Source organism: Dipodomys spectabilis, unplaced genomic scaffold (assembly GCF_019054845.1).
Source record: "Dipodomys spectabilis isolate Male_0828 unplaced genomic scaffold, ASM1905484v1 ptg000126l, whole genome shotgun sequence".
Taxonomy (NCBI): domain Eukaryota; kingdom Metazoa; phylum Chordata; class Mammalia; order Rodentia; family Heteromyidae; genus Dipodomys; species Dipodomys spectabilis.
The window spans coordinates 671,176-686,639 of NW_024870803.1; the positions used below are offsets into that span (position 1 = coordinate 671,176).

Consider the following 15,464-nt stretch of genomic DNA (forward strand, 5'->3'; position numbering starts at 1 on the left):
TGAGGGTCTGCTGTCATGAACGTTACACTCAGCCTCTCAAATGACTGTGTTCGCCCTTGCTTCCCGGCTCTCCCTCTGCCCCTCACCCCTGTCGTTGCCAGGGTCTTCAGGCTCCACACAAAGGCGCCTTCCTCCCTTCCTCCTGCAGGAGCTCTGCCCTCTCAGCCTAGGTTTCCCCGCAGTTCCACGGTCTGCTTAGAGCTAGCTCTGAGCCGCGGCCATGTGGTGCCGCACCTTTCTGTGCGGGGTCCCGTCCGGGCTCTGGACACCCTGTCTTTGCTTCGCTTCGCTCCCAGCAATGGGGGCCTGGAGCCCACCGGCAGACGCACAGCCCCGCACGCTTTCCCGTACCTGCTTCTTCCCTGTCTCCGCCACAAGATCACAGATCCTAGCTTCCTATTCCCTGTGGTCCCAAACAGCGAAATAGTGAAATATGGGTACAGAGGAGAAGGAAAGGGTCCTTGGCACTGCATCCAGAGTCATTCTCGTGACCGAGCCCTGCCCTGCCCTCTATTTCCAGAGAAAGGCTGAGCCTGGTGATTACCCACCCTCCCCATTCTTGCCCTTTAAGGTCCCACCTAATACCCCCCCCCCCCCCAGTCCCTCCTTTATTCTCTTTAAGGCAACTGACTATTGGAACTCGAAGGGAGTGACAAGACGGCAGGCTGCGGTTCGGTGGCACCTGTGTTCAGGAAATGTGAGAGGCCGCCACGTGGTCATGCCTGCAGGGTTAGCATGCTTCTGCTGCACATCTGGTTGGGTTTGGAAACGGACAGCTACTGCTGTCCAGGAAGGGAGAGCAGAGCTCAGACAGGCAGCAGGCTGGAGGGCGGAGGGAAGGAACAACCTGGAGCTCTCGAGAGGATAAAGAACACGGGGTGGGGGTGGGAGGTGCACTGCAGACAGCCCACTGTGGCCACCAGAGGAGAGCCCTCCGGCTCGGGGAGGGGGCAGAGCACCCCACTCTCCAGGAAGCAGAAGCAGTCTCAAGGAGCAAAAAGGAAGACTGTGATAGAAGGCCACAGTAAATAGCAAGATGTGGGCCCAAGAAATCCTGATTAGGACTACCAGAAACTCAAAGGGACGGCGAGAAATAAAATCTACATGGGAGGCAGTAAAACCCCAAAGTGACATCCTGTCGAATTGACAGAGTGGTGTGGAAAAAACACTTGACAAGCCACTTACTATCTGCTCAAAGACCTGAGAGAGGAAACACACGGGAGAGGAGCAGAGGAACCCGCGGAGCCCGAGGAAGCGGAGCCGGCAGAGCTCTCTGGAAATAGGGACAACACCCCAGGTCTACAGACACTAAAACCCTCACCTCCACCGGGACCACCAAGGGACCTGCGGGGGCGGCAGCTCCCGCGTCCCCAGGGAGAAGCAGCACAGGATCCCCCCACCCCCACTCCAGAGAGCAGCCTGGGTGCTATGGGGGAGGAAGCACTTCAGCCTCGGCAGAAGTGATGCCAGTCGCCCAGCATGGAGAGTGGGAGCGAAGGGCGGCGCAGCTGCCCTGACCGGCCCTGGACGCTGGAATCCCAGCACGCGGCTGCAGGAGCACAGGAGGCTTGTGACGAGATGTCCCAATCTCAGGTTGGTGGGTTGGTTTGTCACTGAACCACCGGAACCCTTCATGTGGGACAGGGGCCCTTGCGGCGTGGTCTCAAGGTGAGGCCATGGCTGCTCCTCACCCCCACTGCTGCAGACAGCGCCAGGACCTCAGGAGGGAGCTTCCGGGTGACAAGCTGGTGTCCTCCCGAGGCACAGTGACAGATAAGTGTGTGCAGGGCACCCCGACAAATAGAGAGGGAAATTAAAAATGTATTGTTTTCTATAAAACCACAGCCACCCAGAAGAAATCGTAATAAAAGCTGTTGGTCAACAAGAAAGAGAAAGCAATACAATTCCTCCGACTGTAATATGTGCACATCTAAAGTACCTTGGTGCAACCAATACACATGAAAAAAAAATCACAGCCTGTGGGGAGGAGCCAGCAGAAGGGGCATGAACACAGAGGGTGGGTGAGGATGAGGAGCCCAGGAGTGCCAGGGGTGAGGGAAGGCCCGAGACAGGAAGTTCCATCAGGACACGCTGTGTGCTCGCATGGAAACCTCCACCTCAGGAACTCAGGTGTGGCTAGAGGTCTAGACAGCCAGGACGGTCCTGAAAACCCGCCAGACCTGACCTGAAAACCACAGTAACCAAGGGTGGGGGGTATGGTTCGAGTGACGTCCATGCCCACAAATTTCAGGCACAGACTGCAAGCCTCGGGTACCGCCAAAATAATGAAAACCTAGAAAAATCCATAGCTTGTTAAACTTTTCGATTCTAAGGAGCCTAAAGAACCATGCGACTTTAATGCCACTTGTTCCTTTCAACAGGAATGACCGACCAGCCGGGAGGAGCAGCCTGCTTTGAAGCAGTCTCTCCATGGCTTCTAGTCCAGGGCTTGGGGTGCTTTGCTGAGGGAAGCGTGGAGAGGAAATGGTAGGGATGCAGGCCCCCACCCACGCCCCTGCGCGCACTGTGGACCAGGCCCTGCGGCACGGCTTGAGCTAGCGTGCATGCGGAAGAAGTGTGTTTCCTTCTTGCAGGAAGGCAGAACCTGGTGTCCGGGCCTGGGCTGGCTCTGAAGCCCTGTGCGCTGCACTGGTACCAGCCAGTGCAGAGAGAGAGCTGAGCTGTGTGCCTGTGTTTCCTAAGGGTTTTGGGGGGTGGGGGTCATCAGTTTCCTTCCTCGTCTGGACAAGGGATCTTCTGGTCTAGTTTTCTGAGGATGGCCAGCTTCTCTGGGACTGGAAGCGCCCGGGCCACCCCCGGACACCCCAAGCGAGCACATGCTATTGCCCGGGGTTCTTTATAGCAGGGCGGCTATAAACGGTCATGCACCGCAGCCTTCCCTGAAAGAGGACCTGGTCCTGACAGCCTGGGACCCATGGCCAGAGCGGGCCACGGGGGGGTGGGGGGGGGCGGGGAGCGCGGAGCGGGGCCGCACGGAGGGGGGGACGGGACCGGGGCGGTGGGTGGCCGCGGGGAACCGGGAACCGGACCGTCGGGCAGAAGCTGAGCATTCCTTAGCGATGCCCCCAGGCCCAGCCCCTTCCGGAGCCCGGGGGCGCCGTCTCCGGACACAGAGCTGGGGTGGGGGGGCGGTGTGCCAGTCCCCTCCGGACTTCAGAGGGGCCCGGGTCCGGGTCCCCTGGGTGGGAGGTCGGAGATCCCGTCGCGGGGTCCATCCTCCTTGCCCCCCCCCTCTCCACCTGGACCCGCGTGTGAGCGCCCAGGCGCGGGCTGGGGACGGAAGCCCGCGCGGCGGTGGGGAGGTGGCTCGGTCCCCGCGTCCGGGCAAAGGAGGCCTTTCGGTGTCTCCGGCCAGCCTGGGACCCCGTATCCTGGACATCAAAAGCGAGCGAGCGGGGTGTGTGTGAGCGGGACGGGGAGCCCCCTCCCCAACGGTCCCGGGTTTCCGGGCGGGGACCGCCGGGAAGGACCCCTCCCGCCCGGCCTGGCGCCTTCCCCGGCTGGCTTTCCAGAGTCAGGGCAGGCGGGACCCGGGTCCGACGCGCAGCTCCCGCGGCGGAGCGCGTCCAGCGCTCCCCGTCCACCCGGCGGCCCCGCCCGGGTCCCCGTCGGAAGCCCCGGCTGCGGGGCGGGCGGGCGAAGAGGACGGGGAAAGCCAGGCCGCGGCCCGGTTCCCGCTTCCTCCCCTCCCCGGCCGTCGGAGGGACGTGCGCGGCCGGCGGAGCTTTTCCTGCCCCTTGCCACCCTCCCGAAGGTAATAACCCAGTGCGCGGGCCGGGCCGCCGGGCGCTGGCGGGGAGCGCCGCCGTCGGCGCGCAGCGGGCCGGTGATCGGGGTCCGGGTCCGGCGGGCCGCACGCCCCTCCCCGCCCTGCCCGCTCCCGCCGCTCTCCTTTCGGGCCGTCCTGCGGGGCCACCCCCCCACCAGTGAGGGCGGCGGGCGCGCGCGCGGCCGGATCCACGGTGCGTGGCAGCGTTCGTGGCCCAGAACCGGCCGGGACAGGTGTGTGGGAAGCCGAGGGGCCGGGGGTCCCGGCGGGGACGGAAGGGGACGGAGGCGGCTTCCGCCCGGGCGGGGAGCGCGCGGCGGCGGGGGGCGGGCGGGGCGGCCCGCGCTCCTCCCTCCGCGCCGCTTTGATGGAGGTGCAAACATTTGGGGGGCGGGGGTGCCAGGCCGGGCGCGCAGGGACCCCGCTCCCAGGGGACGGACGCGGGAGCTCGCCGCCCCCCGGCCGCCCGGCCCGCCGACGGGTCTGATATGGCCGCGCGCCGCCAATGGGCGGCCTCCCGGCACTTCAAAGGGCCCGCGGCCCAATCCGCCGCGCCCCGGCCTCTATTTATGGGGAGGGGCCCCGGCTGGGGGCCCCAGAGAGCGAGCCCGGCGCCCCGCGCGGGTTCAAGTGGAAGCGCCGCTCCCCGACCCCCCCCCCCCCGCCCCGGCCCTGCGCGGACGCCCGGACGGCGAAGGTGGCCGTGGGCTGGGAGCCGTCGGGGCGGGAGGATGAGCTCCCCGGGCGGCGAGGGCGCGGGGAAGAGCCTGCAGTACCGCGTGGACCACCTGCTGAGCGCCGTGGAGAGCGAGCTGCAGGCGGGCAGCGAGAAGGGCGACCCCACGGAGCGCGAGCTGCGCGTGGGCCTGGAGGAGAGCGAGCTGTGGCTGCGCTTCAAGGAGCTCACCAACGAGATGATCGTGACCAAGAACGGCAGGTACGGCGCGCGCCGGCCGGGGCGGGCGGTGGCCGGCCGGCCTTGGCCCAGGCCCCGGCCCGGAGAGCGCGGGTCCCCCGGGGGTGGCCCCGCCCGGCCGCGCCCGAGGTCCTCCCGCCGCGCCCCCTCTTCCAGGAGGATGTTCCCGGTGCTGAAGGTGAGCGTGTCGGGCCTGGACCCCAACGCCATGTACTCTTTCCTGCTGGACTTCGTGGCGGCCGACAACCACCGCTGGAAGTACGTGAACGGGGAGTGGGTGCCGGGCGGCAAGCCCGAGCCGCAGGCGCCCAGCTGCGTCTACATCCACCCCGACTCGCCCAACTTCGGGGCGCACTGGATGAAGACGCCGGTCTCCTTCAGCAAAGTCAAGCTCACCAACAAGCTCAACGGAGGGGGCCAGGTGCGCGCGGGCGCGGGCGCGGGCAGGGCGGGCGCGGGCTGCGCAGCCTTCCCCATTAAGTCTTCAGCGCTGTTTATGTTGGGCTGATGAGCATCACACCAGGGCTGGCACAACAGAAGCCCTGAAGACTGAGTGCAGGCCTGGAGCTCACGCAGCTCTCCCGTCTGGCCTCAGTCAGGGGGCAAAACAGTCACATTAAAACCTGTGGAGTAAGTTTGCGACATATGTGCATATGCATATATATATATATATATATATATATATATATATATATATATAAAAACTGGCCTGGACACTGTCCCCAAGCCTTTTCACTCAAGGCTGGTGTTCCACTTCTGATATTTTTGGTGGCTGATGAGAGATAGGAGGCTCATGGATATAACTGCCCCAGCTTCAAACTGAGATCCTCAGATCTCAGCCTGCTGACTAGCTAGGATTATAGGTGACAGCCACTGGTGACCAGTTCCACCATTTTTTTCTTTTTTAGTAGTACTGGGATTTGAACCCAGGGTCTCAGGCTTGCTACCGTACCTCCGGGGCTTCATCGCCTTCTCTGCCAGGCAGACCGAGGTGGCTGTGTGCGCATTCCCGGGCTTCAGTGGCACACAGCACCCCGCCTCCCCTCTCCAAGTCAGTTTGGAAATCATGGGTTATTATCCCGGAGGATCCCTTGACAGGACAGACGTTCTTTCTGCCTCTTGGGTGTGTCTCATCATGAGAGAAGGCTCTTGGTTGTTGTTGTCTTCAGATGGGACTTGGGCTGTGACCGCTCCTTCCTCTGTCCTCCACAGATCATGTTGAATTCTTTGCATAAGTATGAACCCCGGATCCACATAGTGAGGGTCGGAGGCCCGCAGCGCATGATCACCAGCCACTGCTTTCCCGAGACACAGTTCATAGCCGTGACCGCGTATCAGAACGAGGAGGTGAGAGAGGCCCGGGAGGAAGAGAAGTGGGAGAGAGGGAGACGAGGGAGGGCAGGAGGGAGCCCTCTTGGCTTGGGAGTCTGGAGATGGGACCCCTGGGTAACAGTTACGTTTTCTAGTTTAGTGAGATGGAAATGGAGGCTGAGGGGAGAAAGGTTAGAATAACCGTCCTCCCCACCCGCATTTCCCCTTTTACTTCTCATAAAGTTATATAAAAGCCGCACACATCCATTAGACGCTGGGAGCGCAAAGACGCATGAGGCATTTAGGTGAAATGCCGGAAGAATGTCTCCAGTGTGTCCCCTTGTTGTCTCCTGGAAGGAGAGAATGACACTCAACCAGATACACACACTGAGTGGGTTCCAGCCTCTGGAAGCAGCTCACCCCAAAGCAGAGAAAGTGTGTGACCACAAGCGCTAGCCTGGAGAGCCAGGGAGATGCTTTGAGCCATTCTCCTGATATACATGGAGTGTAGGTAGATTCTACCAGAAACTTTTTAGTTGCAATTCTCAGCCACTTGGGAGCCAAATAGAAAAAACATATCTGGAAAAGAAGTTGTAACTAGATTTAAATATTTTGTAACATTTTCCAATGTGTTTCTGTCAAATCTTTTGGTGAATGGGCAATATACTTGAAAATGTACTTTGTTTTTCAGATCACAGCTCTTAAGATTAAATACAACCCATTTGCTAAAGCTTTCCTCGATGCAAAGGAGAGGTGAGAGGACCCTAACTCTACTTCTTGGGAGAAGAGCCCCATGGAAAGAGACCCTTTGCTGAGCTTCCCTGTAACTGCTCCGTGCACTCTCTTGGCAGAAGCGATCACAAGGACATGATGGAAGAGTCGGGGGACGGTCAGCAGCCCGGATGCTCCCAGTGTATGGTTTGTTGCATTCTGGTTTGTCCTTGTGCTCGGCCTAGACCGGCTGACACTGGGGTCCCATGCTGAGCTGTGGTGTTTCTGTGTGTGTTTGGGGGTGGGGGTTGGCGGTGGTGTTTCTGTGTGTGTTTAGGGGTGGGGGTTGGCGGTGGTGTTTCTGTGTGTGTTTGGGTGTGGGGGTTGGTGGTGTGGTTTGTGTGTGTGTTTGGGTGTGGGGGTTGGAGGTGGTGTTTCTGTGTGTGTTTGGGTGTGGGGGTTGGAGGTGGTGTTTCTGTGTGTGTTTGGGGGTGGGGGTTGGAGGTGGTGTTTCTGTGTGTGTTTGGGTGTGGGGGTTGGTGGTGGCGTTTCTGTTTGTCTTTGGGGGTGGGGGTTGGCGGTGGTGTTTCTGTGTGTGTGGGGGTTGGGGTTGGCAGTGGCGTTTCTGTGTGTGTTTGGGTGTGGGGGTTGGAGATGGTGTTTCTGTGTGTGTTTGGGGGTGGGGGTTGGCGGTGGTGTTTCTGTGTGTTGGGGGCGGGGGTTGGCGGTGGGGTTTGTGTGTGTGTTTGGGGACAGGGGTTGGCGGTGGTGTTTCTGTATGTGAGGCACAGGTCCTGCTGCAGAGCTGCCCACCCTGGCTTTACCTGTCCTCAGCCTGCTCCTGGGAGGCTGTGGATTCTTACCCAGCACAGACCTGAGTCCTTTTGTTCCCGCCTGGGGGCAGTTGAGACTTGGGCTTGAGGAGAGTCTGGCCATGTGTTTGAGGGGATGGTGGAGATGGTCTCTCCTGTTGTTAGTAGTTGAAAACTAAAGAGCATTCCCTCCCTTGTCTGGTGTCTGTCACCAACCATGCATTGGTTCGGTGGAATGGCAGTTTGTGAGATATGGGTCATCGGGCGTTAAGTCTTCCTTCCTGGAGGAGCTTGAGCAAAGAGCGCAGGTCCAAACTGGCGTCTGTGAGAGTTCAGTCCAGCCTCCCCTCTGTGCAAGGAGGAATGCATATGTGTCAGGAGGGTAGGTGTGGAGGGAGGGTAGATGTGGAGGGAGGGCAGAGGTGGAGGGAGGGCAGGCATGGAGGGAGGGCAGAGGTGGAGGGAGGGCAGAGGTGGAGGGAGGGCAGGCATGGAGGGAGGGCAGAGGTGGAGGGAGGGCAGGGGTGAGGGAGGGCAGAGGTGGAGGGAGGGCAGGCATGGAGGGAGGGCAGAGGTGGAGGGAGGGCAGGCGTGGAGGGAGGGCAGGCGTGGAGGGAGGGCAGGGCTGGAGGGAGGGCAGTGAGGGCAGGGGTGGAGGGAGGGCAGAGGTGGAGGGAGGGCAGAGGTGGAGGGAGGGCAGAGGTGGAGGGAGGGCAGGGGTGGAGGGAGGGCAGGGGTGGAGGGAGGGCAGGCGTGGAGGGAGGGCAGGCGTGGAGGGAGGGCAGGCGTGGAGGGAGGGCAGGGCTGGAGGGAGGGCAGTGAGGGCAGGGGTGGAGGGAGGGCAGAGGTGGAGGGAGGGCAGAGGTGGAGGGAGGGCAGAGGTGGAGGGAGGGCAGAGGTGGAGGGAGGGCAGGCATGGAGGGAGGGCAGGCATGGAGGGAGGGCAGGCATGGAGGGAGGGCAGTGAGGGCAGGGGTGGAGGGAGGGCAGGGGTGGAGGGAGGGCAGGGGTGGAGGGAGGGCAGAGGTGGAGGGAGGGCAGGCGTGGAGGGAGGGCAGGGGTGGAGGGAGGGCAGTGAGGGCAGGGCTGGAGGGAGGGCAGGGGTGAGGGAGGGCAGGGGTGAGGGAGGGCAGGGCTGGAGGGAGGGCAGGGGTGAGGGAGGGCAGGGGTGAGGGAGGGCAGGGCTGGAGGGAGGGCAGGGGTGAGGGAGGGCAGGGCTGGAGGGAGGGCAGGGAATAACGGTCAGTGCTGGCAGGACACTCCAAAGGCTGCATGAAGGAGATTTTAAAGTCAGGTTTCTGGGCTACTTTGGCGGTGAATCTTGGAGAGAATCGCCCAGAGGGGTGAGGGGCGCCCACTGCGAGCCCTTCCCTCACTTCAGGGAGGATTGTGTCGTTTGGAAGTGGAGCAGAGTAGCTGCCTCCCTAAGAATTGCTTTTTCTGAAGTTTAGAAAAATACACTTTTTTTTTTTTTTTTAATTTGTTGGTTGTGGGGCTTGAACTCTGGGCCTGGGCGCTGTCCCTCAGCTCTTCGGCTCAAGGCAAGCGCTCTACCACGTGAGCCACAGCACCTCTTTCGTTTTTCTGGTGGTTTATTGGAGATCAGAGTCTCAGGGACTTTCCTGCCCAGGCTGGCTTTGAACCGCAGTCCTCAGATTTCAGCCTTCTAAAAAACCATTTTTTTTTTTAAAGAAAAGAAATAAAGTGGGGATTTTAAAGGAAGCCGGGACCGTCTTGGGAGGCTTTCTGATGAGAAGCAGAGCAAGGGTGGGGCGGGGTGGGGGAAGCAGAGGGGAGCCGGCAGGGAATGCCAGCCAGGCAGGGTAGAGACAGCGGCCCTGACACTTGTCTGGGCAGAAGTGGAGAAGGCACCTGCCTGTCTCTCCTCCGCTTCTTGCCTTTGTCCTCTTGTATCCATTAACCTGCTCCTTGATGGGTTAAGGAAAGCCTCCTGTGGGGCTAGCAGGGAGACAGTGAGTTTCTGGAACCAGCCAGGGCACTCCAGAACCGGGCAAGGAGTGGACCGGCCCCATGCTTCTTGGGTGCTCGCTCAGTGAGTTGAACCCTTGCTTGTGCGTGGCATGCAGGGTGGGGCCATGCTCTCTGATGTCCTGGGGGGGGCGCTGCACCCCCGCGTGGGCACTTAGGACTCTTCCCTTCTGAGCAGGAGACCCCAAGTCTCTGCTCACTGAACAGAGCCAACACAGATTCCAGCTACTTAGCGTTCTCTTCCCACAGCAGGGGGGTGGCTCATTCCTGGGGCCGGCACCCTCTGCCCACCGGCCAGCCCCCACCCTCAGTTCGGCGGCCCCCTCCCACTCCCCTCGGCGCACGGCTGCGAGAGGTACCCGGCCCTGAGGAATCACCGCTCATCACCCTACCCCAGCCCCTATGCGCACCGGAACAATTCTCCAAGTAAGTCTAACCCTGAGTCAGCTGGGGGTGGTGGGAGGATCGGTGACCCCCGGGGAGAGCCACTCTTGGGGGCTTCCCGGCAGAACACAGTTCTTATTGGACTCAGAGGAGCCTCACGTATCCCAGCCTCCCCTCAGCCTCCTCCCAAGGGGCACACCAGGCCTCGCATGGTGTCTGGTGTGGCTTAGAGCACACTCAGGTTTGCAGAAGGACAGAGTTCTGGGCCTGGCCACCAAACCAAATGTTCACCCCCAGGAGGAGAGGTTTTGTGATTCTCTCTGTCCTGTGATCATGTTGAACTGGGCATCAGTGGCTCCCCCAGGGTGCTCTCCAGCCCCACACCGGTGGCAGGGCCCAGAAGCTGGCCGGGTCTCAGGCCCCACCAGACTCAAGGCTGGGCGCTGGGCTCTGGGACAGCCCCTGAAGACCCCAGGCTAATTCTCTCCAACATTCTGCGTGCTCAGACTCACTTCTGTCTGCTGAACACCATAAAGCAATTAAGCAATTACAGCTGATTTGAGACAAAAGGAAATAGTCCTCGGAACTTGTTCAATCAAAGGCTAGACTCCGAAGCAGGAAGATCATATTTTTAATTTGCACGGAAAGGGCAGGTCGAAATAACACTTGGATTTTTGTCATGTGGCCTGGCACTAATCTCGTGTGTGTAAGGCCCTGGGTTTGATCCTTGGCACTGGAAAAAAAAATTCCCTAAGTACATGGTTGCAGGATTCAGTTTCTGCCAGGCAGCAGCTGATCTAACGATCAAGGAAAAAGTAATTGTGTTTGGCAATAACTATTTCTAGCAAGCTAATGGATTCTTTTCTGTATTTAATATCCCGTAGGCCAGTGGTTTTGAATGCTGGCTATCTTCCTAGCTGTATGTGGGTATTTTCTCTGTGCTTTGTTGTTGTAAGACCCCGCCCACCCCTTCTTCTGCATCCCTCAGCGTATCCGGACAACTCGTCTGCTTGCCTGTCCATGCTGCAGCCCCACGACAACTGGTCTAGCCTCGGAGTATCTCCCCACGCCAGCATGCTTCCCATGAGCCACAGCTCCAGCCCGTCCAGCTCCAGGTGTGTGTGCGTGGGGCGTGCTGTCACGTTCCTGTGCCCTGTGCTCTTCCCTTTCTCCTGGTCTCTTCTCCTCCTGCTGCTTGAACCTGTGGGTGGTCCAGTTTTTATTGGTAAGTGTGCCCATAGCTGGTTCCATGACTGCTGACTGTGTGCTCGCTGGCTGTCCCAGGAACCTCTCTGTTGTGGAGTGAGCTATGCTTCTCTCTACCCTCGCGAGACCAGAGCCCTTAAGTGGCTGCTACGATGACTCAGTCTCCTAACTTCTGTGAGTCTTGGTTTTTCCATACATAAAAAGGAGACACTAAGGCCGGGCTCTGGTGGCTCACGCCTGTAATCCTAGCTACTCAGGAGGCTGAGATCTGAGGATCGCGGTTCAAAGCTAGCCCGGGCAGAAGAGACCGTGAGACTCCTATCTCCAATAAACCACCAGGAGAGACCGTGAGACTCCTATCTCCAATAAACCACCAGAAAACCGGAAGTGGCGCTGTAGCTCAAGTGGTAGAGCGCTAGCTTGAGCTGAAGAGCTGAGGGACAGCGCCCAAGCCCAGAGTTCAAGCCCCACGACCGACAAAAAAAAAAAAAGGAGACACTAAGTCACCCCACTGTCTCTCTTGCAGGGTTGTTGGGATCAGTAGATGTAGTTTGAAGAAATGATAGACTTTCCCAATTAGAGAAAGCTGTTCAATGAAGGAAATAAGCGTGTGGGCTTTTCTGTGGCTGTAGAATTGAAGTCTTTATCCATGTGCCGGGCAACAGGTAAAGGATGGTGACTATTTCATTAACAGTCCATTTTGTAGTGAGAGAATGGCTTTAAAAATACCAAGCAGGTGGTAATACAAAGACGTAATACAAATCCTTCTCCAGGTGTACCACTCTGTAGGACTAAGATAGTAAGAAATAGCAGAGTTCGCTGCCACTCCGCCTCCTCTGATGCCGGTCGGCCTGAGATGCAGTCCTGTGGGTGGACCTGAGAAGCCGCGCACTTGGTGTTCTGTAGAATATTGACATTTGCCTAAGGTCTTGGCTCTGTTTTTTTTTTTTTTTTTTTGGGTCCAGTCGTGGGCTTGAACTCTGGGCCTGGGCGCTGTCCCTCAGCTCTTCAGCTCAAGGTTAGTGCCACTTGAGCCACAGCACCACTTCTGGCTTTTTTTTTCTGCTTATGTGGTGCTGAGGAATCGAACCCAGGGCCTCATGCATGCAAGGCAAGTGCTCTACCACTGAGCCACCTTCCCAGCCCAAGCTCTTGGATTTTGTTGCTCAAGAAATGGTACTTGAATAACCAGAGTCAAATTGTCTGTCTTCAAAATAAACCAAACAGCTACTGACAGCCTATTTTTCAAGGGTTGTAGGTCATTGCTCGAGATGCAATGCCAGCTGACCTGCAGGTTACCAACTGCTGAGGTCCCCAGAAGAGGGCAAGGACCCTGCGACTGTGTGGGTGCTGCAGCCCTCCCCTTGCTGCCGGATCAAGTGCAGCTGCAGTCTAGGGCGCGTCTTTCTACTTGCAACTTGCTAGTTGTTTACAGTTTAATCAGCCCTCCTTTTTTACTTTGTGGTACTGAGGATTGAGCTTGCTGGGTGAGCACTCTACCACTTGAGCCACGACCTAGCCCTTTTGTTTGAATTTTGTTTTTGAGATGGGGTCCTCCAACTTGAGATCCTCCACCTCCTGACGGTTAGGGTTACAGGTGTGTGCCGCCCACCCCGGCCTGCAGGGCAGGTCTGATGGAGCACCCCCGCTCTCCCACTGAAAGGCAGAGCCAGGGCTCTGGTCTCGACCTGGGTCTACTCCTTCCTCCTTGGGGACGCACCAGGTCACCGCACGGGCTCGGGCCTGCAAGCGCACTCTCCTGGAGAGACTGAGAGACGCCTTCTTCTGCCAGGTGCTGGTGGCTCCTGCCCGCAGCCTTGGCTATTCAGAAGGCTGACATCTGAGGATCCTGGGACAAAGCCAATCTAGGCAAACAAATCATCTCCAATAAACTACCAAAAAGCCAGATGTAGTTCAAGTGACAGGGCACCAGTCTTGAGGGGGGTGGGGGGAAGCTAAGGGACAGCTCCCAGGTCCTGAGTTCAAGCCCCAGAACAAAACCAAATGATTTTTTTAAAGCTTCCCTTGGCCCACATTCAGGGGTTTCTCCTCCCTCGTGGGGATTACTGCTGTGAGCGAGCATGCCGCTCACAAACTGAGGGGCTTCCCAGGTCTCTGGAACTTTCCATTCTCTGTCCTGGACACGAAGCTACTTTCTGAGAACCGCAGCAGTCTGCGCTGACTTTGGCCTACGCGAGCCATCTTTTTAGTTCGTTTCTTGCTCATAGACAAGGCTGCCACACATGTAACTGCAGGCACAGGCCAGGCGGTACTGCGGAGGATAGCTGTGTAGTGCAGCACGGTTGCGAGCCCCTGGGCAGCTTTCCTGGCTCCTGATGGCGGTGCTTTTCTGTTTCAGCCAGTACTCCAGCCTGTGGTCTGTGAGCAACAGCGCCATCACCCCCGCCTCCCAGTGTCCCCAGGCCGGAGTGTCCAGTGGGCTGGGGACCCCGTTCTTCCGAGGCTCCCCTGTACACTACGCACCCCTGGCCCCCGCCGCCCCCGGCCCGAACCCCGGCTCTCCGCTGTACGAAGGGGCCAGCGCGGTCACAGACATTCCCGACGGCCAGTACGACTCGGCCCAAGCCCGTCTCCTGGCCTCATGGACTCCCGTGTCCCCGCCGTCCCTGTGAGCCCGGCCCTGGTCGAGGAGCGCAGAGACTTCTCCGTGCCGCCCGTGCCGCGTGGTTGGATCTAGTAGGGTAGTGTGGAAGCTCCGGGCAGAGGGACAGGAAGTGAGTCCGAAGGAAGAGGAGGCGGGCATGGTCTGCCACCCTGGCTGGGCTTCAGGCACAGCCCACCGTGAGCCCCCAGTGCAGAGGTTATGGCTCAGTTCCTCCTCTAATTCAGTCAGCAGTCTCCTCCAGGCTCCCAGACCGCTGTGTCTATTTCTCACAGAGCATACAGGTGACTTCGGCACACGGGAGTGGGCACACCCCAGGGAGACCCCACTTTGAGATGCTACGCACGCAGACTTCACTCCCTTCCGTGTGGCTTACAAGTAGTTGAGCGCTGAGCTGTTCTGGAGAGGACGGAGGCGCCGTGAGGACAGCAGGTTTTGGTTGATCTGAACACCCGCCGCCTCCGCCCCGTAGAAGCCTCACGTTGAGCACATGTAGCTTCCCGTGTTGGGAAATCAACTGTTTTGTATTTTTTCTTTTGACGAAGTAGCCAAAGACAATCCGCAGAAAGCATTTTCTGCAAAAAATAAAAGCAATACACAAGGTTTGGCTGGTGCAGTTTCTCTTTGTGAATGTGTCTTTGCTGTTTACTGTAGCTGGACATCTTTGACCTATTCTAAACGTTCGTACTGTATCTAATCAGTTGGAAGATTGGAAGTGAAATGTTTATAGACTCAGTACTAATTGCCACAAAAATGAGGCTATGCTAAATGACTTTCAAGAGGTTTAAGTAACATTGAATCATAGATGAATATGGGTAATGAAGAATCCGTGCAGCAGGGAAGGACAGTCAAGATGAGCGGACAGGAGTTGCTGAAGTGTGGTTGTGTATAACTTGGAGGACAGGTCATGGGTGCCCATGTCTCCCGCTTGTTCCCGGCAGCCGGGCAGAGGTTTGGGTGCTGGATGGGGCAGTTGTTCCCCCTAGTGGCGGAATCCTCAGTCAACACTAAGGATGATGGCGGGGCAGTTGGCACGCAGGAATGCTGAACCAAAGGTGGCCTTGGGCATATGGAGAGTCAAGATGAGATGTTTGTGGGCCATAAGGTAGAGTGCTTGCCCCGCATGCTCAAGGCCCAGGGTGAGATCCCCCAGCGCTGATAAAATGCTGAGGGAGAGCCGGCACGGTGCCTCTCGCCTGTACTTCTAGCTGCTCAGGAGGCTGAGATCTGAGCATCCAGGCTCACAGCCACCACAGGCAGGAAAGCCTTACCTCTAGCCAGTAAAATTCTGGAAGTGGAGCTGTGTGGTTCATGTGGTAGTAGAGCACCTTTATGCAAGAAAGCTTAGGGACAGTGCCAGGCCCTGAGTTCAAGCTCTAGTACACAAAAACAAAAAACCCACAAACCCCCAAACTGAGAGACCCTCCCGATGCTACAGGGAAAGTTACTCTCCACGGGGCTTTGCCAGCTTTGTCTTCCCAGCTCTGCCGGGCACCCCAGAATACACACTCAGGTCTGCTTGATGGGCGGCCTGGAATGGAAGGATGAATGCTGGATTTTAGTGCAGTTTTTGCCTGTCATCCGGCGGGACATGGTTATTGTAAATGACTAGTTATTGTTGCTTGTGTAGAACTATCTCCTCACGAGAAGATTTGCTAACGTGTTGGAAGAGTAATTATGTTATTATTATTATTTATTTTAGTGAACCCACGGTCCATGGCA

The 15,464-nt window shown here is 58.4% G+C and overlaps 1 protein-coding gene across 3 annotated transcripts; it reads left to right on the forward strand.

The window, feature by feature from the left end:
- The first annotated feature begins 4,521 nt into the window (after nucleotides 1-4,521).
- Tbxt (T-box transcription factor T) lies at nucleotides 4,522-13,752 on the forward strand. Of its 3 annotated transcripts, none has more exons than XM_042689709.1 (8): nucleotides 4,522-4,727; nucleotides 4,863-5,127; nucleotides 5,919-6,053; nucleotides 6,709-6,770; nucleotides 6,869-6,930; nucleotides 9,779-9,955; nucleotides 10,902-11,028; nucleotides 13,479-13,752. In XM_042689709.1, the coding sequence occupies exons 1-8, from the start codon at nucleotides 4,522-4,524 to the stop codon at nucleotides 13,750-13,752; spliced, it is 1,308 nt and encodes a 435-aa protein (XP_042545643.1). The 3 variants fall into 3 exon arrangements, with proteins under 3 accessions (XP_042545643.1, XP_042545644.1, XP_042545645.1); XM_042689710.1 differs by having other exon boundaries at nucleotides 9,782-9,955; XM_042689711.1 differs by lacking the exon at nucleotides 9,779-9,955.
- Nucleotides 13,753-15,464: the final 1,712 nt, after the last annotated feature.